Source organism: Osmia bicornis, chromosome 8 (genome assembly GCF_907164935.1).
Source record: "Osmia bicornis bicornis chromosome 8, iOsmBic2.1, whole genome shotgun sequence".
NCBI classification, from domain to species: Eukaryota; Metazoa; Arthropoda; class Insecta; order Hymenoptera; family Megachilidae; genus Osmia; species Osmia bicornis.
The window spans coordinates 4,267,361-4,291,938 of NC_060223.1; the positions used below are offsets into that span (position 1 = coordinate 4,267,361).

General features: G+C 34.1%; 1 protein-coding gene across 4 annotated transcripts in view; it reads left to right on the top strand.

Moving 5' to 3' along the window:
* The first annotated feature begins 440 nt into the window (after window positions 1–440).
* The window catches only part of LOC114878173 (potassium/sodium hyperpolarization-activated cyclic nucleotide-gated channel 2), a 72,196-nt gene continuing 48,058 nt past the window's right edge, over window positions 441–24,578 (top strand). Inside the window, exons 1-2 of one of the 4 annotated variants that reach the window (XM_029191664.2) lie at window positions 441–852; window positions 10,026–10,296. In XM_029191664.2, coding sequence (XP_029047497.2) covers window positions 10,034–10,296 — 263 coding nt within the window. In that variant the 5' untranslated portion in view covers window positions 441–852; window positions 10,026–10,033. The remainder of the gene's footprint in view (window positions 853–10,025; window positions 10,297–24,578) is intronic. The other 3 variants (XM_029191665.2, XM_029191667.2, XM_029191666.2) reach the window with 3 other exon arrangements.

Sequence of the window (24,578 nt, forward strand, 5' to 3'; positions counted from 1 at the left end):
TCTGCGTCCATAGTTTGCATATTAAATAAATCAATGCATATTACTAATTACACACCATATGTTATCAGATTATAATATGATAAAACAATAAGAAAAATAAATTAAGAAATAAAATGAAATAAAAAAACAATGGTAAGTGTTGTTGATTCAATTCTTATTTCGTATACATAGAACGTTGAAGCCTATAGTACTCAGCAGTCAAAGGGTTAATCATAGTCAAAAATACCACCCTTTCATTCAATTTTTCCATTGTCCTTCACATTTTCAAATAACCATGAAAATTATCCTCAGGAATGCAAATGAAGTAACCCCTCGGATTACCAAATTTTCCATAAATACACCCCTTGGTGGTGTTCCTGAATCTTTTAACGAATGGTTTGCCATTCGAATGCAAACGTAGACATTGTAAACGAAGAATCTAATGTAATTCCAGGGAGGGCGAGGGTGGCGGCGGTGGCGGTCGTTCTGTGACAAACGCTGGTGGGGGTGGAGGAGGAGGAGGTGGAGGTCGACGGGCACCGAGTTTACGGCTGGTGAACGGAAGAGCGACTACAGGGATCAGTTTGCACACCAGCAGCACAGAATCCGTTCGTTCACCCCATTACCACCTCGGCCAGCAACAAGGCGGCAACAACAATAACAATAACAACAACAACAGCAACCATAATAATAATAATAACAACAATAATAACTGCCACGCCGGTAATAACCCCGCCACGAACAATTATCCACGGCTTAACAAAGATGACAGCATCAAGATCAGCATCGAGAACACGAACACTTGCACGGACAGCCTCGTCACTGCTCTAGACGACGAGACATTGCTCATCACCGATTTCGTGGCCGACCAAGGTGAGTTGTTTATTTTGTTTATTTATTATTTTTATTTTGGAAAAAATTGATTGTGGAGTTTCAGGCATTTTTAATACAACAGAGTGTATACAGAACATCTGAAACATGTATACATACTAGGTAAAGCAAAAAAGATATTTTATTTATTTTTTATTTTCATTTTGAAAAAAATTGATTGTGGATTTTTAGGCATTTTTAATACAGCAGAGTGTACACAGAACATGTGAAATATTTATAGTAGGTAGAACAGAAAAAGATATTTTGTTTATTTATTGTTTTCATTTTGGAAAAAATTGATTGTGGATTTTTAGACATTTTTAATACAGCAGAGTGTACACAGAACATGCGAAATGTTTATAGTAGGTAGAACAAAAAAGATAAATTGTAACTCTTCAGAATGCTTAAAATATGCAAAAGATAATGGACGGTATGAATAATAAAAATGAAGTTAAAAGTAGAAGCATTTGAAAATATTTAAAATAGTAAATACTTTGTTGAGTATAAATAATTCAGTCTTACTTTTTAGACTTTAGTCTAACTTATCTTTACTTAATTGCAAAGTTTAAAATTTAGAAAAAAATAATAATTTGTTAAGTAAATTACTTTTTACCGTAAAAGAAAATTATAATAAACAGTATGGAAATTTGTTTAATATTTTGATGGTGGACCATGGAGAGACCCTTAAGACAGTGGACTATAAAGAAAGCTATTATTTATATTTAATTCATAATGCATTTTTTAACCCTCTATCAGCGGGCCATGGAGAAGCCCTAATTTCATTTTTTAAACTGTACATTGTCCTTTTAAAAATTATTCTTCCAATTCAAGAAACTCTTATTTAAAAATTGTACATTTAATTTTGAATTAAAATGAGGTAAAGATAATACTTTTATTTATTCATATTAGTTAATATTTTATAAGAAGGTTCAACTGCAAAAACTCCACAATCTATGAATCTTTTGCTACCTACATCTATGATAATATAACAGCAAAAGAGTATATTAATTAAAACTGTAATAGAATATAAATTTTCTTAGATAGCATTGATAATTTTTTCAATTTTGATATAAAAGGACTAATTTTGAGACTTTTCACAAGTCATAAAAGTATAGAAATTTTCATTTATGGAGGATATTTGCCAAACAAAGAGGACTTAGGAGTCAGATTCAATATTTAGATGGAAAGTTTAGAGTGCTGTCAGGATTGTATGAAAACCTACACCTCTAGTTTCGTCCGCGGGCATTGAGTTACAGTTTGAATCTTCCCCGGGCGGAAATTTAATTGGCCAGCTTGCGACAGATACTCTTCACGTTTTCACGCGAGATTTGCGACGTGTTCGCTGGAAAAGCTGGAAACGTTTGTCACGTTGTTGCACGATTCACAAAAGTGATTTAATAGCGGTATGAGCAAGCTTGACGTCAATTAGCTTAATGCCCGTTCTCTCACTGCATTTAATCCCTTTTATGTCCTTTTTTTTTCAACTGCAAATAAAAGTTGAGCAAACCACTTCACGCGTGTATTTAAAAAACAGTAATTTTTTGCATTTTCAACGTTATCACACTTTCTATTTGCATTCATGTCCCTTTATTGTTTTTTAATTCCTTTTGATTCTCTTTCCAATTTTAAATTAAAAAATTCATTTCTTAATATTCTTATTAAAATAGGCTGTTATAAATTACGACAAGCAAAAGGTAACAATAATTGCATTAATAGGTAGCATTAGACACCTACGTTTCCTCCACTTATATATCAAGCTCATTTAGTGTAACACATAATGACACCCACACGTGTGGATCCAAACACGCCAGGAATTATTACCAAGATGTACGATGTGTCATCGATGCAATTTAACCTTTTTTTCGCTGTATCCATGAAACAATGTTTCTTAGGTGATCACATCAATGAAATTAGAAAAATTAAAGGATAAATTAGGTGTTAGGTGATGAGGTAATAATACGAATTCAACATTGAACTTGAACGATCTTTAGAAATTCTATAAAGATACATTTTATTTTTATAGAAAAATTAATAATTCTTTATTGAAATGTGTTTACAAATTTTTTCACACATTAACACTTTGACTGCGACATTAAAGACTTTCATTATATTTTTATCCAATTTCAAATATCTAATACGAGTGTTTCTAATTAAGTAAGTCAAAGAATTTTTAATAATATGAGTGATGGATAGAAATTCAAACGTCACCCATATATGGGTCAAACGTGTTAAATTATTCATAATTTGATAAGTTTTTGTTAAAATACGGTATGTTTATATTTTCATAAATGATTTTCATTGAAACCTAGAGTTCGTGTATTCCGGTTCGAACAGAAGTGGTGAATTTAAATGTGGTGCACGCGTTCTAGCGAAAATATGGAGCAATGCCATGGAGCTCGTTTATTCGTCGACAAATGCGCGTAACGAGCCCATTATCGGTTGTTGCGATATAGAAGAGTAATCAAAAGTGGCTTGCCATTCGGTCTACGTGGTTTACGAGCACGTGACAGTCAGCTAAAGCACGAAGAAATAAAGTTCTTTCGATGATAATCAACATCTTACTTAACACTCGATAAATTCTCGGTTCACAACTTAATCCTTAATATGTTAATGATCGATTACATATTTCTAATTCCCACTGATACTTTTTTTCCTGATTATAGAAACACATAAATTTTCAATATCAAGCTTTTCGAAAACCTGTGAATAATTTTTAGAAATTTTAATTATATGATTATTAATTTGAAGTCTCAGAATAAATTTCCTTAATTAGTTGAATAAAATTAAATCATAATGTATGCAAGAAGTTAATAAGTTTATTTTGTGTAAGCAAAGAGATAAATTTCAAATGATTATACACTGAAATGAAGTTGTCGTAATTAGAATAATTAGCAACTGAGTAATGTGTGAATTTTTCTTTTTCCTTAATTATACATGTATACAAATCATTAGAATAATCGGAGGATAATCTAAGTCTTATACGATTTATTTATGAACAACTATGGTAATTTTCTGTTAAATATGATGATTTTTAAACGTCATCGAGTGTAAAATGTGTGAATCATAGAGTTTGTTTTCTATGGTTGATCAGTCCTTTCGTAAGAATCGATTAACATTACTGGTATCCACGTTTGAATTTACTGTCATTAAAAATGATTTGTTTAACTGGAGGTTTTAATAAATCATTTATTCATGAAGACTATGTACATATTTGCGATAGTTTAAACGCACTATAATTAGTCAATACGAACGAGCCTTGAAAATATTCACAAACATTTTTATTTTTTATCAAGAACCAAAATAAATTTCAAAATTTCTTTTTTTTAATTATCAAAATGTATTTTAAATTGTTTAGAGATGAAAGATGCTAATTATATTACATATACTAATTTATTTTTCATTTTTCAAGTATTTTAAAACAATAATTTTCCAATATAAATGAACGAAATCGATTTGTTTCAATTTCTAGAAGTTTTATAGTTTTCTTTTGAGAATCAACGTTCTCAGCATTTGTTCAACCGCAGAGCAACGTAAATCTCACATAAAGGACATGAATCATTCAGTTATCAGCTGTGTATCAAACGCAACAATGAATATACGTAACTGGAGATTATTAAAGCTTGGGTTAATTAAATGTTACGCAGGAAAAAGAATGGCGTTTGAGCACAGTAAAGGAGTCGTTTCTATGTAGATTTCTTCTTGTATGCGATAATTTATTTACGAATTACCTATAGCAAAGTTCATTGATAAAAATCGTAAGGAAAGAAACACTTCGTATCTCCAAGGTCGTGTTACAGTGTTTTGGTCGAAATTGTGATTATGATTAACTTTTTATCAATTTATTTTCTGTTTTATTTTAATACGTTGAATGCTACACTGAAAATGGGTATTTGTAGTGGGACGTATTGAAGTTTTAATTATTGAGAATAGGAATGATTCATTTTCAAATTTCAAAATTTAAGCTTTCTATTTGCTATTTTACATTATTTTTACAATAGGGTAATTTATACAGTTGCCATTCCTTTTCCTAGAAAAGTAGAAAATATAATTTAATGCATAATCAAAATTTTTCAAAATAATAGTGGTGGGGGAAATTTTTTTATTTAACCCTTTCAAAAAATCAGTTCAAGTGCGCCCCATTACCGGGGACAGTTATTTCTCCTCCAGGTGAATCTGGAAATTATCTGGAATTATATAAAAATCTGTTTATATAATTTATTATATAAACATAATAAACTATAATTCTATTTAGAAGAAAAAGTATTTGAACTGTGAAAGATAATGATATTTTATTATTCAACAGCGGAGCCTGAGTCAATCGTGACCCATATTTACAAAATATATACAAGGAGATTAAGTTAAAATTAAATGTATAATTTTTAAACAAAAAAAGATAATATGAGGTACAAAATTAAATCAAAATTGTGGCTCTCTCCATGGTCCGCGGTCCGAAGATTAAAAACGCATTATACTTCGTACTTTTTTAGGATAGAAAAATTATTTTATACGTTATCCTAGCAATGTTATTTAAAATAATGTTTCGTTACTTTTTATTTTTAAATTATTTAGGCAAGTGTTAAATTATTTCAACGTGTTAATTAAAATCTGAAGTATGTGTACAAGTAATCACTTATTAATCGTTAGTTTTCAATTCAAAATTGTGAAAGTGTGAAAGGGAAATGACGAAATTCTTCAAAATCCTCCGAACACCTCCAAACTCATGCAACTTGAGCATTAATGTGCACCTCAACTTCTGCATACTTTGAATTCCCCGAACGCTCCTTAAATATTTCACCTGTTATGACTCACAGAAGCACTCAACCATGAAATTCCGGGAATCCTTCAAAATCCTCTGAGGTCCTTCATACTTCCGAAACTCATCAAATTTCGCTTATATTAGCAACAAAACAAGCCACAACTTTCACACCTTTTCAATTTCCGAGCTATCTACTCGATTATTCTATCCATTAATCCACAAAAGAACTGGAAATTCAATTTTTAAATCCCTGAAATCCTTCAAAATCCTCTGAGATCTTGTAAACTTCTTAAGCTCTTCTTGCCCCACAACTTTCACACCTTTTCATTCTTTGATCCATCTACTCGATTATTCTATTCATTAATTCATAAAAACACTCGAAATTCAATTTTCAAAATCCTGGAGATTCTTCAAAATCCTCTGAGGTCCTTCACAGTTCCTAAACTCGTCAGATTTTGCCTAACAGGAAAATAAACCACAACTTTCACACCTTTTCACACCAAGCCATTTACTTAATTATTCACAAAAGCACTCGAAATTCAATTTTCAAAATCCTGGAAATCCTAAAAATCCTCCACTTTTTAAACTTTTCAAACTTCGCCAAATGAACCATAATCCTCACAGCTTTCCATTCTCGAAGCACTCTGTAGAACTATTCCATTATACTATTAATTCGCAAAGGCACTCGAATTTCTGAAATATTTCAAAATCCCAGAAGGTGATCCAAGCGAAACAACACGCACCCACAAGGGAAGTTCGGTAACTCGAAAATTCCAATTTTTTTAAAACAAGTAAAGCGCAATTTTTGTTTTTGGCCCAATTTCAGTTCTTCAGGGTGGAAACACCCCCTGAAGGTGGATATGTTTTTCCATATTTCTCTGTATACCTTTAAAACTATCGTAGATACAAAAAAATGATTATAATAAACATTGAATGGTTTTTAATGCTCTATAAAACGAGGCGATTAAATTGATAAAAATTCTTCGTTTAAATAAAAAAACTCCCCCCATCACTGTTATTTTGAAAACTTTTGAATTCTCTGCCACGTCGAAAAATACGTAGAACCTCATAATAAATGCAAATATGTATGCTAAATTTGCCCAACAAAGTCGTATTTAACTAATTTTCACCGATACGTGCACTTTGAACGATGCGTTATCACTTGTATAATTATTATAATCATTGTTTTATATCTACGATAGTTTCAACCTTCTATCTACCTTCAGGGGGTGTTCCACCCCGAAGAACTGAAATTGGGTGAAAAACAAAAATTGCGCTATACTTCTCTCGGGGTCCCCTACAAATCTGAAAAATTAAAAAAAAATCGGAATTATCGAGTTACCGAACTTCCCTCGTCAGAGTGGTGAAAACAGTGGCGGACGAAGCGATCGGTCGCGGCGTCGCGCGGGTGTGCTTCGTTTGAAATATCGCGGGTGATAATTCGACCGTCGCGGGGGGGGAGGGTCAAGGTTGACATTGGTAGATTGTCGTGGTTATTTGCATGTGTTCGTCGTTGGAAAGAATGGAAACCGAACGAAAGCACGCTGGTCGCCGTGGTCGGCGTAGTCGGTTCGACAATAAAACCGGTCACCGTTTCTCTCTCTTCTCTTCGTCTTCCTCCGGCTTTCGCCTCGCGTGAGGAGTCCCGCTTCTTTTTACCCGGGTCTTCACTTCGTCATTAGTCAACCTCTGCACCGGGGACCAGTTACACGGTAAACGGGGCCAGGTATCCTTCCTCCTCGACGATCCTCGTGCTTGGCTTGACGGGCGATGGCCGACGATGCGGCGCGTGTCAGCAAACTGAACGAGCTGAAGAGACCGTTGCTACGAAAGCAATCCGACGCTGATAGCAAGCCGAAAGGCTGTAGAAAATTCATCGCCAGTTGGCCGGAATTGTCTTACGCGCGTAGAAACTTGAAATCTGGTGAGTCTTCTGGGAGATCGCTCTTCTGGGTGGTTAGGAAAGCTGAGGAACCTCAGGGATATTTTGGTGAAGGTTTTCATACCTTCGTCGATATTAGTATTTTTATTTTCTTTGAGAAAATGAAAATTTCTTGATATTTTGATGGTTGATTTTTAAATTTGCTTTTATCATTATTTAGTCTGTTCGTTGTGATTTGTATTATCTATAGAAAGTTCGATAACATATTCGTTTTTGGAGATAAATTGTAAAAGTTGATAGCATTTTATTTATTACACGTTGTAGAGAAATTATGAAGATAGTTGAAATTTCATCAAGAAAGATCCATTCATTTTTATCCTATTTATCGTTAGAGTGATTTATATTATCTGTAGAAGATTCGAAAGCATATTAGTATTTTAAGATAAATTGTAGAAATTGATAGCATTTTATTTATTACACGTTGTAGAGAAATTATGAAGATAGTTGAAATTTCTTCGAGGAAGATCCATTCATTTTTTATCCTATTTGATGTAATTTGTACTATTTATAGAAGGTTCGATAACATATTTGTATTTTAAGATAAATTGTAAAAATTGATAGCATTTTATTTATTGCACGTTATAGAGAAATTAGAAGGATAGTTGAAATTTCACGAAGGAAGAATTCATTTGTGATGTCATTTTTATTTGGGATATGAATTTGAGGTTCTATTGTGTTTTTGTTTGATGTATCATTGAATTCGTAAAAAGTTTTACATATGTAAACGAATGTGTGAGTCAACCGTATCTAATTTGTTACAAGGTAAGCATTACAATGATTTAAAAACTGTAAATGTATACAGTAAACAAAGTTGAATACACAGCTCAAACAATCAGATTGAATCATCAAGAATAACAGGAATATGTAATGAACCCTTGGACGGCGGACCATGTAGAGTGCCCTAATTTTAACTTCATTTTTTAATTCTACACTCTCCAATATATGAATTATTAAAACAGTGAAAAGATATATCTCTTTCAGCTGATCAAACCTAATTTTTGAATAATTGGGGCTCTCTCAATGGTCTGCCTCTGTCGACCTCGGACAGCGGACCATGGAGAGAGCCCTTATTTGAATTTCATTTTAATATTCTAAATTTTACACTGTCGCTTTAAAAATTATTTGTCCATTATATGAAACTCTTTCGTTTAAGAATGATACATTCCTGTATAAGTTTGGGTCTCGATTAACCCAAACTCTGCTGTTCAAGGGTTAATAATAAACACATGGGAGCAACTATATCACCCGTCTAATAATAATTATGATAACATATCTTTTTTTAATCATAGAATATTGAATCCATTCGATGTTTAATCGAAGTTGAAAACTTTTGAAAGTGTTCGAAAAACTTGCTATCCTTGATAATAATTTTGTACCGACTTAGAAAACAGAAATTGTTTTGTTGCTCGTGGGAGGAAATAAAAAAAGCATGTTTACGTTTACTTCCGCAGAACACTCTATTCTAATAATACAATATTTACATAATAAAAATTGATGAGAAACTGATAATTTAATATTAATTCCTGTGTTTCGTCGTTGAATCGATATCGATCGAACGTTCGGTCCGCAACAATGATTCGCCTGGCGCGAAAATTGTCCTCGCAAGAAGTCAGCCTTCTCTCGGCTAACTGTATTTAATCGAGTCGAACGGTGCTTCGAGGTTTTTACGTTTCACGTGTATGCACGCTGCGTTTGGGAAGCTGGAATGTGTTCGCGTGTTCGCCGAACCACCATGGGTGCACGCTCTCGAAATGCACTCCGTTTCTCCGACTGAACTAGAACTCCGAGTACAGGATGTAGAGCACCGATTAGCCTTGCTGGTGTAATTGTCTTGTTTTAATAGACAAAACAAGTTTCCATACTAACCTGATTTAAAATTCACCAATCCACAACCTTTACCGTTTCCATAATACAATTAACACTGTTATTAAACTGTTTGCAAGACATACTTGAAACACGTTTGATCGATTAAATCGATCAAATTGTTCGAAGGTAGAATTCACGAACAAACAGGTCTCTTTGAGTTTATTCAACGAAGATGGATCGACGTGTCATGTTTAGCAAACTCGTCAGCTCGATGCACCAGCTAATGAAGTTCGTGCAAACATTGCGTCAGGACGAGTTTGTTCTTAAGGTTTAATTACTGTTGAAAGGCATCCTGTGGGTTCTTTAATTATTGGCATTTGAAATTTTGCAAAAATTATCATTTTCTTATTACTTTTGAAATTTTTCAAAAATTATCATTCTATCACTGTTGAAATTTTTCAAAGATTATCACTTTCTTATTAGTGCCAAAAATTTTCAGTAATTATAACTTTCTTATTACTGTTGTCATTTTTTAAAAATTTGATATTATTTAAAATATAAAAATCATTTTCATATTACTGTCAAAATTTTTCTAAAAAACTAAAATTCAAAAAATTTAATTAGGGAGATTTTTTATCACTACTGATAAGGGGAATTTTAATTTTGTTTCAGGCAACGAGATGAATTACAAGGGCAGCGGGAAGGTCCACTTCGGAGTGGACGATGTGTCCCTCTACGGGACGCCGAAGGAGGAGCCGGGCCCGGGACTTCCGGGCCAGGAGGTGAAGCAGAGCTTCTTGAAGAATCAGCTTCAGGCCCTGTTCCAGCCTACGGACAACAAGTTGGCCATGAAGCTATTCGGTAGCAAGAAGGCTCTGATGAAGGAACGGATCAGACAGAAGGCTGCAGGTCACTGGGTCATCCATCCTTGCTCCAGTTTTCGGTGAGTCCTTCCGTAGATATCAAACTACTTCGCCTTGACAGGCGATATCGATCGCTTTAATTCTCCAACTCGATAGATTCGAGCTACGGTACACCCTTTATGGTCTTAGGCCACTCTTTTTTTAAAAAAAGAAAAGCGGTTTTATCTTGATGATAAAAAGGACTTACAGAGAGCAGAGGTAAGACTTGTGTCGCGGTTTCGGTAGATTAGGATCCTTTATCAAAGAAATCTTCAAAGGATACGATATAAAATTTCTTGCATCTTAATTACTTTGCTTTTGATTAACTCTTGGACGGCGGACCATGGAGAGAGCCACAATTATAATTGAATTCCATAATTTGTATTATTCTCATTTTCTAAAGCCAGGTTCTGTTGTTCAAGGGTTAAAATCGAAATCATAATTAGTTTAATAACATCTCTGTTAACGATACAATTAATTAATTACCCATGTATTGTATCCCGGTATAATTATGGCGGAATTTCCTGGAAAATTATCATTTCACAGCCCAGTCTGGTGTCTTTTCAATCGAAGTAAAAATCGAATTACATCTCGTGAAGATGATTAATTTGCTTGTAGAACAGTTGCCGATGTTAATTGAAAGCCACGCTTTCGATCGCTAACGAACAGCAAAATTTTCGAGGATCGGTGTGCATATAGTCCGCTCTTATCTGTCCTAATTACCAATTAAAACGTCTAATTAAAGTACCTTACGCGATAGAACAGATCCGAATCGAACGAAATGTTGCGTCGAAAGGTATCTTCTTCATTATCCCGGTGCCGCGGTGATCGGCTTTGACCCAGTTCGCAATCTTGCCCCGAGAAAAACAATCGATGATAAATCTGGGTACATTGAATAACTTACTGCTCTATAAACACGATCGTCAGCAGAATCATACAGGCTATTCTCAAATTCCTGTTACATATTGATCTCATATGCAAATATTAATTGATGCTATCTACACGATTAACACATTGTCCACCGGGCATAAATAAAATAGATATCTACTACCACATTGTAATTAACAATAATTAAATATTGAAAGGTGTAACCTTTCTTTTCAATTTAAATGAAGAACATCTAATTTGCAATGTTTAAACAAAATTATATGTGAATGTGTAATAATCAAAAAGTTATTAATTGATTTTTCTTCAACAGCCCATACTGTTAAAAAGCCTATTAATAGGCTTTCAGTAGATAAAGTGTTAATATTATGTGAATTTAAATAAGTTTCATAGGTATTGAGAAATTCTTTTTCTTCTTAAAATTAAGAGTAATTTATTTGAAAAATAAGTAGAAAACAGTTGTTCCTTACTAATAGGTATAACAACTTCCATTTCAACTATTTCTCCCTGAAATTTCTTATTAATTAACAACTTTCGAACTTTCTTCTTTTCTTCATTTCTGTCATCTGAAGAACATTACTGAAAGGGGTGCAACGAAGTACATCCTATCAAAAGAAAATTGGACGTTTCCCTAGATCGCACAGTGGTCCAGAACTGAAACTTTGAACTAAACAGAATAGCCCGTAATTTTTTAAGTAATGAGATTTATTATGTTACATTGAGACTATATTATAATTAAATATTAAAAATATTTTAATCGAAAAATGAAAGATATTTTTATAAACAAAAGTAAAAGTAATTTTCATAAACTGTTATAAGCAATAATAATAATCTATTATTTAATGTTCTGTATTAATGTAGAATTTTATAGTAGCCTTTTAAAGCATTAGGCAGTTCCAGCGATAGACACGCTTTAAACAATAATAGTGAGATGTGATTCTAGCATGATTATATAGGAAGTACAATGAAAATATTTCATTTTAAAAAAGTGTGCTATTTTTTGAATCTCAAAAGATATTCTACGTCTATTATGGAAATCTTTGACGATTCTGTTTAGTTCATTGACTATTATTTTTCAAATTCAAGGTGCATTCCCATTATACACAAATACTATTCATTTATTTTAAAAAATGGACACACAATTAAATCTATTATTAAATAGACTTTCAAGGTATCAATAAGAAAAAAGATAAATTTTTTTAGTGAAAAATAATATTTATAAAAAATTGGTATTTAGACGCTCGTTTTAATTACAATCTGTAATGAATTTCATTAATGTCATCATTTTTGAAAGTGATGGAAATTTGAAAAGCTAAATTGAGGAAATTGATTTTTTAGCAAATGAACAGGCAATTCTTCGATCTGGATCACTGTAGATCGTTTTAAATGAAAATCTGGTAATGAAAGAGAGAATAGGTCGTTTAATCTTAGGATTTCTTCGCTGTTGATTGTATCCTCGCGCGACAGGAAGAGTTATGGACACTTTGGGAATCCCTAGCCACCCTCTTCCGGGACAGGATAAAGCACTTTCTTGTATCAGGGTCGAATACCTTGCCCAGTTCGGTCTCCAAGAACCTCCGTTCCTCTTCATGGTAACATATTTCGAGAAAAGACTGGCCAAAGAAATTATTCGCCCTCTGGGAACAGGGTAACGCGCTCGTTTCGACTTGTTTCATCGATTCGTGTCACTGGGACAGCTATGGTGGTCTAATCTTACACAATATATCGACATCTGATATGAACAACATTGCAACCAGCTTATATTCTGTAAACCTAGCTACAACATTGTAGCTATTACAATCTATCAATATTGTAGCGATTTACAATTTTTTGATTCTATTTTTTATATCTGCTGTTTGTATTAGATAGTGTAATAAGAATTTAGGTAAGGTAATTTATACAGTTGTTTATACAATGATTGACCCTTTAATTATAATTATTTGAAATAGAGGACACTTCGTTGATTTTAGTAATCTTAGCTTTAATTTTCAAAATAGTAGGGAAACATATACAGCTGTTGATACTTTAGGTAAAAAAATGGGAAATAATGGCGGACCATGGAGAAAGCTACTATTTTAATTTAATTTTAATTGAATCTATTTTAATTTAATTTTATTACGTTATTCTATACGTTACCCTATAGCTTCTTTCTTATTTTTTGTATACTTTTAAATGGGTCATATTTTTAATAATTTAAAATATATTGTTTTTAAGACGAAAAGTTAGAAAATGTAGAATTACAATGTTTAATTTTTGACAGTTAAAAATCCTTCTAATTGTAATAAAAGCATAGTACCTAGACAGAAAACAAAAGTTATTTTATTAATACTTTTGTATTATAGTTGCAATATATTATAACTAAAGTTACAATGTTGTTCATATCAAGACACGGTATAATAAATGGAAACAAAGTAAATAATATTGACTTTAAAATGTTATATATTAAAATCAAAATGTTAATATATTTCCAAACTTGAAAAGAAAAATCATTTTAAGCTTTGACAGCAAACGTTTCAATATGATTTTTCAATGAAACGAAACGACTGAAACGAAAATGACGGATTCCCATTGTATTTGTGTTTAATTACAAATGTCAGAGATTTTATTATGCAAACGCAATTTTAATCGAACATTTCAAGCCGAAATGTTTCTCCCTACCTGGAATCGCTGAAATTACCATCCATAACCATTCGTGGAACAAGCGAGCCATGCGTTTGTCGTGCCAATTTCCTGAAACTGTACCAGCTCTTCTACTCAGAATCTTGCTTAATTGCTGATAATATTACCTACTCTCCGTATTCTGTTGAAATTTTCATTCGACCAACTGCTAACGATCCTCGCCCGTTATCTTTCGGAGGGCAGCGAATGACAAAACGTTGGGAATCTTTCAATTATGCAGCATCTCAGAAGAAATCGTCAAGTACAAGGTGCTTCACGCTGTAAGCATCTTGAAAACGAGGAAGCATAAAAATGGTACTTTTAATCTGAACCTTTTTGGGTAATTAGCTAATTAGGGAACAATTTTTAGTATAGAGTAATTAATTTCCAAAGTTCAAGATTTCAATTTGCCATGTGATTAGTATAATAATCATTGATACTAGAAATTGTAGTACTTTTCTATTGCTTTTTTTATTTTTTTTATTTTATTAATTATTCAATTATATTTAGGTGATCCCAACTTTCCAAACTTCAAGAATTCAATTTTCCATGTGATTAGTATAATAGTCATTGATACTAGAAATTGTAGTACTTTTCTGTTCCTTTTTTCTTTTTCTTTTATTAATTATTCAAGTATATGTAGGTGATCCCAACTTTCCAAACTTCAAGAATTCAATTTTCCATGTGATTAGTATAATAATCATCGATACTAGAAATAGTACTTTTCTATTGCTTTTTTTTTTAAATCAATTATTCAAGTATATGTAGGTGATCCCAACTTTTCAAATTTCCGCGAGAGTTTCTTTTTGAAGGTGAGAAGATCTCGCATAAGACCACCCATCATCCCTCGGGGGCGATGTGGAAGTGTAAGATTCCTATCGCCAAAATTCTCACGGCGACCTATTCAGGCAATTCCGGGACCTCCCACGCCTTGCATTGGGGCGCCCTTCTCGGAGAAGGTCTTAGCTTGAAGCTTCCCCTAAATCCCTTGTTATGCTCGACACCGGGGGTCGCATTCTTTTTTTTAAACATGGAGAAATCTTCATAGACTTCTACCATCCCCTAAATCAGCGGTGGCGAGCAGTGTGAGATTCTTACTCATTTACCCCCATGGTGAATAACCTTAGGCACTTTCGGGAGGTATTGTACCCAGATCTATGTATTATACCAGTACCTCCCCCGCCCTGTGCAAACTAACCCCGGTTTCTAAAGGGGTCCCAAATCGGAACTCAATACCTAAGATTTTATCCGACACCTGGAATCGCACCAGGTATTGAGCTCCTACTTAGGACGCTTGCGACCTCGTCGAAGTCCTCCTCTTGCTGAGCTGCAAGGGCTGAGCCCCCCGCATTCCCCCAGGAAAACCTTCGTCGCCTCCGCGCCCAGTCCCCTGGTCGGTCGAAGTGTATTATCCTCGTAACCGACTCGAGGGCACCCGGGACGGAGTCGACCTCCTTGGTCCCCAAAAGAATCCTTCGCAACTGAAGCTCCGCCCCCATGCCATCCTGGTTTCCATCTGGCTGAAGCGTGATAACTCCAAAAAGAGCATAGGACTCCAAGGTCCTTTCTTCCAGCTGGTGGCAAATACCCCCAACCCCTCTTCTGTAGGAGAGGGGAGAAAAAGGCGTTTTGTCTCGGGGATCGTCTGTCAGACTCGTCCAGTGGGGCTGATAGCAGACGATCCCTGCCCCAGACACCTATCATACTGCAATTTGGACTGCATGCCGGGCGACCGCTTGCGAGAATACCGTCACCGATCATCTCGCCACCACCTAGCGGTCCCCGGCCCGAACTAAAGGCGTCCGGGGAGACGAAACCCTTTCTCCCCCTCCACTAATTGTAATACTCCTACACTTTAACTTTGTCCCCTTTGCCTTTATCGCCCCTCCGAGAGGCCAAGACAGCCTCTGGCCCCCATCGAGTGAACATAACTTAATGTAACGTAAGCTAACCAATAAATGGCATCTGAACACGCGATTCCTTCGAAGCATACGAGTCGTGGATTTTTTTTTCTCCAGAATCCATCGTTATAAATATCATAGTGTCAGCGGAATGGTTGTTCTCGCACGCAGACCTTAGCTATTTTTAGCGAAACCTTTAAACGAGCATCCAGCATCTGATTCCTCGAGGATCAGAGGTCGTTTTTATAGTTGGAATCGGCGTCCCGTAAATACGACTCGCTTCCTGGATGCAATCAGAATAGATCAGCCTTGGTGAATCGGCAGGGGGGAATCCTATAATTGGGTTGAATTCAGAGACGTTCGGATTCGTCGAAGATTCCGTGAAGTAGGAAATAGACGTCGTTTCACACGTTGCTTGGATCTTTCTTCAGGGAAGTCCTGGTTTACCTTCTTAAAACATCGTGAATCGTTTATGGGATCTTCGAAGAGGAATTTGTTTGTTGATCTTTGCTGAGAAATTGCTCGGTCAATTATTTCTTCCTTTCTTCTCCCTCTTCTTAATACAAATTTTATTTATGAATCTACTTTTTTAGAAAAATTCTTCGCTAAAACTTGATAAGTCATTTTTAATCATTTTTGTAATCTAAAAATAAATCAAAATGTCAAGAGTTAAAACCAAAATGGATTTTAGATTTCTTTGTTTTAAATTGCAGAAGCGTTACATAATAATTTCAAAATATTGAGTTAAAATTAAAATGGATTTAAATTACAGAAATTATTTAAATTGATTTAAAAATGATGAGCTAAAATCAAACTGGATTTCAGATCTCTTTTCTTTTTAATTATAGAAGCGATTAAAAATGACGAGTTAATAGATTTCAGAATTTTTTCTTTTAAATTACAGAAATCACCTACCAAATTTTTCCCAAACTTATTAACAGTAATAAATAATTATCCTGACTAGAATAATAATAACGATAAACGAAAGAATAAAAGTGTAGCGTTGGATCGTTCTTTGGACAATGGCCAATCGAACAGGTCAATGAAATCGTAACGACACAACTCGAAATCTTTAATTAATGAGATGTTGTAATTAGAGTACCGTGATGAATTAACGTTTCGCGTTTGCGATTCGCTCGGCTCGATGTTTTTCAGGGTGAAGAGCCCACCAGGAACGAAAACAGAGGCTTCTTTAATGAGTCGTGGCTCGAATTGTAGATCCCGACGACGGGTTGTTTGCGAAACGTCTTAAAGCTGCCACTTTTTAAGAACAGCTTGGTACTACTTTTCAAGAAATGAGGTTGAAACGCTGGCATTTTCTGATGGCCTTCTATACGATGCTTTTTTAATGATAAATTTAGAACGCAGACATGCTGACAATTTTGGAGGAAAGGGGAAATTTTTAGATTCTTTTTGAGTACATTTTCTTCCCTAGAAATAAATATTATAGAATTTTATTATAGCATTAAAATTTCTGATTTAACAATGTTCAATCTTTTTACGGGAAATGACTTTTTGAATTAACTTATTATACTTGAGTGGACTTTCGTTATATTTCCCCTGGTGGGGTTGTAGAGTGGAAAATTTGTCAAATTTCCACACTCTGATTTAAAGAGGCGAAGGGGAGACAGAATGGCATCATTTAATTAGAAAGAAATAAAATTTGATTATAGTATCAGAATTTTTGCACCAACAGTGTTTAACCCTTTAACTGGGGATGACTCTTTGAGATAGCTTGTCATAAAATAGACGCTCGTTATATTGACACTGACGGGGTTGTAAAGTGGAAAATTTATCAAGTTTCGAAGTTCTCACTTGAAAGGGGAAGGAAAGATAGAAGGGTATTATGTTCATAAACTATGATAGTGGAAGGGTATTCATGTTAACGTCAAATCGCTTACGAGGCAATATAACGAGAGTCTACTGTAATACGTTTGACAGAATGTGCGTTTGGTAAGTGAGCTTTCCAGTTAGAAGGTTAATTTTTAATTAAATCTTAGCTGAAAGAATTACAGAATAAAATTAATCCTCTGCTAGTCAGGTGAATAAAAGTCACTCCTTAAATTATTCATCTACAAATATATCATTTGAATAAAAAATGCATTCTAAAATTGTGTTTCATGGATTTATTCAAAAACACCAACATAATTTTTCAATTTTTGAAACAGAGCAGTATTAAATTAACTAGGATTAATTAAACCCCATATGATTTGTGGAGGATTAATGAAATCATTGATATTTCATGGTTCAAATTACTGGGAAATTTTCATTAAAGATAGAAACAGATACTTTCAATCTAAGTTTCTTCATTTGAAATTGATAAAAAAAAGATGAAATGAATTTTAAGAGTGGGAAAGAAGTTTAAGGACTTTGATAAGTTCAATATCTCATTACTGTTCGATCGTCCTTTACGTTTTCTTTAATCTTACGACGGATAGAATAAAGTACAGTTAAGTTCCATCGAAAGTTTCGTTTGAAATGCTGGTCAAATTTGATCGAATCAAAAATTAATTACCAATTAACGTTACTTTTTCAAAAATTCATATTTTTCGGGACATTATCATTTCACGAAAGGTGAATTTAAAAAGGAGAATAAATTGAATTGTGTTCTTAAATATTGGCGAGTTTTAATTTCGAGGTTTTTTAATTTTACTAATGGCCGGTAAAATGGGAACGAAATAAATTCACGGGTCCATCGAGAGCGTCTTTGCCGGAAGTCTTTATCTTCTTTCCGTGCTTCTTCGACTACTTTGTAAAAGTTCGTATTCTCGTCTCGATTGACTGCAAGATAAAAGGGAAGATTATACAAGGAGGAAAAATATTTGCTGCTTCTTTTTCGAGAACGGCCCTCCATCGAGCAGTGTAATACATTTAACACGACGTCGACCGAACATTTTTTCTGCTCACTTAGCGAAATTGTTCGCCCCGTTTCCATCATTTTCGTTTATTAATTCAATGATCCCCATGCGTCGAACAAATGTAACATTGTATCTTAAGTGCCGAAGACAAATTTTGTCTTCGGGCAAAAGTGAAGCAAGAAAAACTAAATTTGCAGTTATTGACCCCTGTACATTGATTGACCCTTTTCTTAAAAAAGTAAGAAATATAATATAATGAGTTTTTTAATCTTCGGATGGCGGACCAAGGGGAGAGTCCTAGGCGACGGACCATGGAGAAAGCCCTAATTTTATTTTTGTAAATAATAAAATATAATTATATTATATTTTTTACTTTTTTAATAAAAGGGTCAATCATTATATCGAAGCCAATACTCTATTTTATTTTCGTTAGAATTGCAAATTTTTATTGAATCAAAGATAAAAATTCGAATAAATGTCTTTAAAATTAAATTTCAATTTTTCTCAAAAATGGTAGCTGGTTTTTGATTTAAGAAACGTTCGAGAGGAATGGGATAAAGGAGGACGAAGAGAAGGCAAATTGAATGGTGTGTACGGTATAATGGCAGTTAAAATCGTGTCGTGATAGCATCAGCTGTAAGAATGATCTCAGAATAATCATCCGATTAAGCGGGAGAGGCTACTGTGTCACTATGGGCACGTTGCTTCGAGAATCGCACGTGTCTCGTGTATGCTCCTCTTTCTTTCTTTACATTGAATGTTTGCAATCTGAATTCCCATTTCAATTTTAATATATAATTCGAAGAATTTTATTAATTTAGAAATTTTTCTTATCGTAGTAAATGAATTTTACTAATTATTATAAAAACTTCCATCTGAAAGCTTTGAACTTTCAAAGCTCAAAATAGACAGTCCTCAAAATTATCTAATTAACAAAAGTTATCAATTTTAATCACCCCTATCTCTACTCCAGACTTTGAATATTCTAAATGTTATATTATTAAATATTAAATCATAAGAATAATTTTATTAATTTAGAAAATTTTTCTTATCGTAGTAAATGAATTTTACTAATTATTATAAAAACTTTTCCATCTGAAGCTTTGAACTTTCAAAGCTCAAAATAGACAGCCCTCATAATTATCTAATTAACAAAAGTTATCAATTTTTGATCACCCCTATCTTTACTCCAGGCTTTGAATATTCTAATTGTTATATTATTAAATATTAAATCATAAGAACAATTTTATTGATTTAGAAAATTTTTCTGATCGTATTAAATGAATTCTACTAATTATTGTAAAAATTGTTCCATCTGAAAGCTTTGAACTTTCAAAGTTCAAAATAGACAGTCCTCAAAATTATCTAATTAACAAAAGTTATCAATTTTAATCATCCCTATCTTTACTCCAGGCTTTGAATATTCTAATCGTTATATCATTAAATATTAAATATTCTAAATAAAATATATCTCCGACGTATATTTTGAAACATTCTGTAGGTTAAAAACGAGAGAATTAGTGGCGCAGGTCTGATAAGGGAGGCAACCGAGCATCTGAATGGTTTGCACCCAATGATCAGACGTCCCGACGAGAGGCGTCATTAGTCTGCCGATGTTTCGCGCAAGACAGTGTACACGGTATATCTCGTAGCTCATATTCACGCATTCCCCCGGGTCAATTAAGACGTCTCGTGGCTATTCTATCATTCCCCGACCCTGGCTCGGTTGTGCAATTCCGTGTTGAACGCGTGCACACCAGGCCTCTCCATCTATTTCAGTCCCTGCATCGAATACTCGCGAATTCTCCTATTCCAGCTTAATTACTTCGTCGTCTTTATCGTTGCTGGAAAGCCAGTCGCGTCGCGACGAAAATAATACTCGGTCTTTCCTTCAATTTCTAACCCTCACAATCAGGTAGAACACTTATGAGTACCTAAAAACACTTATTTTAATTCATATTTGTGCACTTGTGGGTATAGATAACGAAACAAATAAGATAATTAAAAAATATCGGGTCTCTCTCCATGGTCCGCCATGTAACTTGCGAAGAAACTGAAATTCTACCCTCGCCTCTTCCTCGATCGCAGTTTCAGAAGGGAGAAAACAATTTCGCGGTAATTATAATTCGAAACGCGAACAACAACGATAGCCGAAACAGGAGGCATTAACGAAATGGCACCGTTCCCTTCAAGCGTTTTTCTTAATTGATCGCCGAATAAAACTCGATAGGCCGCGAGTAAAATGGCCGTGCAGTTAGGAACAAGCAACGCTTCGCTTTCCAGTTCCATTGCACGCGCTTCGATAATAACAATTTGCAGTTTGCCCCCTCGACCGAGGGTGGATCGGGTTAACCTTTTCCACTCGAAGACTTTTTTTTTTTTTTATTATAAAAAGAAGTAACAACTCCAAGCTATCATTGTATTATAAAATACTGCTTCTAGAGCCTTTTCAAGCGAACTAGAAAAATAAGTGATTATTGATTTTTGTTCGTTAAATTGGATAAATTTTTACGATGTACATCTTGAACCTTGTTGAACTGGAGTGCAAGAGCGTCGGCAAGTGCGATGACACTGCCACCCAGTCTAAACTTAGTAGATGTGATCGGAAACCAGCTGGCAGTTGAAAATTGCAGAGGCCTTGTTCGGTTCTGTCCTATCATTAGGTAGTTTGCAAATTTAAACAATGGTTTCCTACCGCTAACACGAACCGCCGGTATGTGGCACGGTCAGACCGGGTTATGCAATGCGGGGCCACGTGACGGCGCTGATTGAAGCCGATGCTGCTCCACGAGAAATCGTTGAACATCATGGAATTTATCGAAGGAATATATACAGGGTGTTTCAGATCGGGTAGGGGGCGATTCTATGAGGAGAAATAAGCGGAAGAAAAAGAACAAATTTTTTTCGATTCGGCTTTCGTTTGAGGAAATGGAGCTCCAAGGTACCCGAGGTGTACCTCACCCATTCTGTGGGTGACTCGTATTTTTTTATACGTGCTAATTAGTTTAAGAGCTGAAAACCATTATCAAAAGTTATCTCGGAAAATCGGTTTATTTTTTTTAAATATCGCGAGAATGAATTTGAATTTTTTAATGAAGTCAACGATAAATTATTTGTTATAAAAGAGCGATATTGGGGTATTATTTTTATCCTAAAGGGTTGAACGTTTCTCAAATCAAAAATCTGCTACCATTTTTGAGAAAATTGATGAAAGAACATCTTATTGATATTTATTACATATAAAGAAAAATAACATTTTTAAACAAATAAAATTTATTCTTTTTTTCGAATTATTTTCGTTTCTAGAATCACCCCCTGTTTAGTTGTAGTACCCGAACTGAGACACCCTGTGTATTTCATATTTTGGGCTATTTCTTCAAAATAACAGTCAAATTATTGACTGAATTACATTTGAAGTGTTAATGATTTTATGAAAACCATAATTAATATTCGAATTAAATATTTGAATGAGAAGAAATAATCCCAAACTGAAAGGAAAATTTCATAGGAAATGGAATCATATAAAAAGTTTCAATTGAAAATTGAATAATATCGATAAGCATTTCCGTGTGATTAAGTTAATCGAATGATCAGTCGAAATGGAGGAGATAAACTGATAAACGAACTAGTATCAATGAACTCTGCTAGAGAAAGAGGATCGATCGCGTAAACTTTGCTGATCCGACTTTAATGGCCACGCAAACTTGAAACGATGCTGGATTACTTTCCGGCAGAGTCAGCGACTCGACTTCCAGAATAACTCGACGAAATGTTTGCTGATTTTATTAAGCGGCTCGAATGAAAGGAGATCGGCTGCCGATCGTGCGAAATATTTCGCTGTTTCGCAAATGGTACTCGTGCGATATGCAAACAATTCTCATTCGTTTAAAAAAGGTGTGAATTTTTACAGGGTCGTTCTTCATCTTATTAATTTCAATTGAAATTACAAAAATAGATTATTCGTAAAAAATACATCTTATTGGATAAAAAAATGATACAAAGACTGATGGATATCTACTGTGAAGAACATAGTGGATATTTCTTTTGAAACATTCTGATATGCACACAGTGTAGATTGTATGGAAAGGGTAGAGTAATCATAAATTTGGCCCAGCATCAAACGGAAGCAATTTTCAACTGTCTATTGAGGAAGAAGGGTCCAAAGTCGTATATGTACCATTCTATTTTAAGGTTCATGTATTTAACAATGCTGTTTCATGCTTCTCTTGCAGCCTTCAGTAAGATTTTCATTTTTATTTTATAATGTTTTTCATTTTCTTCTGTCCAAATATTTTTCTTTTTCTTTTTGTGTGTATACATATTTATATTCTAATTTTATGATTCGGATTGGCTTTCTCCATGATCCGCGCTGTTATAAAGCTTTTAAGTACTTCTTCTTCTTACACCGTTTTTCTACCGTCCAGAATTTAAGCTCTAAAGCACCTATACATTTTACAATGGTTCGGGGTCTCTTCATGGTCCGCGCTGTCCGAGGGTCAAGCATATTATTATCATAAAGCTCCTGTAAATTCATTACCCATCAAAAATAATTCTCTTCTTATACTTACACTGTGTTCCTATTGTTCAGAATTTAAGTTCTGAAGCATTTTACAATAATTTGAAGCGGCTCTCTCCATGGTCCGCGCTGTCCGAGGGTTAACCATATTATTATTCTAATACTTCTGTCGATTCATCATTCACTGAAAATAATTTTTCTACCGGCTAGAAATATTCGATTCTAAAGCACCGGTGCATTTTACAATGATTTGACGTGGTTCTCTCCATGGTCCGCGCTGTCCGAAGGTTAATTATGTCATTATCATAAAGCTTCTGTAAATTCATTATCCACCAGAAATAATTATCTTCTTATTCTTACACCGTATTTCTACTATCCACACTCAAGACTCCGAAGTACCTAATAAAATGATCTCGTGAACAATAAAAAATGTCGTAACGAAGCCGTAAATTGAAACGAGGAAAGAGCATAGCAAGCAACGGCGTGGCGTTTAACGAGCCTCCCGAGTGTCTCGCGTATCTATCGCTTCAAAATAATGAATAATGAATTCAAAGAAGCCACGGACAATGAGGACGTGAGAGTCCATGGTACAACAGCCACAGAACCGCCTCGAACTGGCTCGTTCCCGTACGATTATACACGCTGATCTCGATCCTCTCGACAAGATTGTACTCTTTTTCTCGCGTATCGTTTTGCCAAACGATTCATCCACCGGCCACTCGATCAATCTCGAGTGCGTCCGATTTTATTTCGAGACCTCGTGCGTCAATCATGCCTGAAAAGATCCTTGGAATTTGTAAGCCTCAACGGCTACAACTTGGCTGAATTCAGTTACAACTGGATTTTATTTTAACCCTTTCGTTCTGATGGTCTCTTAATGGAAAATTGTTCCCCCGCGTTTGTATAGGAATTAATTATCTAACACAAGTTTTTAACGCAGATGGAATCATTTATTTGCAATCAGTCGACATCAAACACTTTACATTTTATCAATAATAAAAGATAATTAAATAGAATATGAAAATTTGGTGTATTATTTATGAAAAAGTAGATTAGCCAGAGAGAAAAATAATTTGTGTACAATTACTTTTTTTTAAATCGTACAGTTGTAAGTATTTATGAATTAAATAAGCTGTGAATAATGGATATATTAATGAATATATTCATTAAATAGAATATGAAAATTTTCAAGAAAAAGATTAAAAAGTAGATTAATCAAAGGGAAAAATAATTTGGTTTTTAAAAATCATACAATTGTAAGTATTTATAAATTCAATAGAATATGAATAATGAATATGTTATATTCATTAAGTAGAATATGAAAATTTTCAAGAAAAGAAATCAAGAAGTAGATTAGCCAGAGGAAGAAATAATTTATTTAATAATTACTCTTTTAAAAATCGTACAATTTTAAATAGAATAATTCTAGAGGAATTTCATTTTCCATTCCGATTACTTTTCTTGCGTGAAATCGTCCCGTTAAATCCCCGGTTCGTATAAATCTC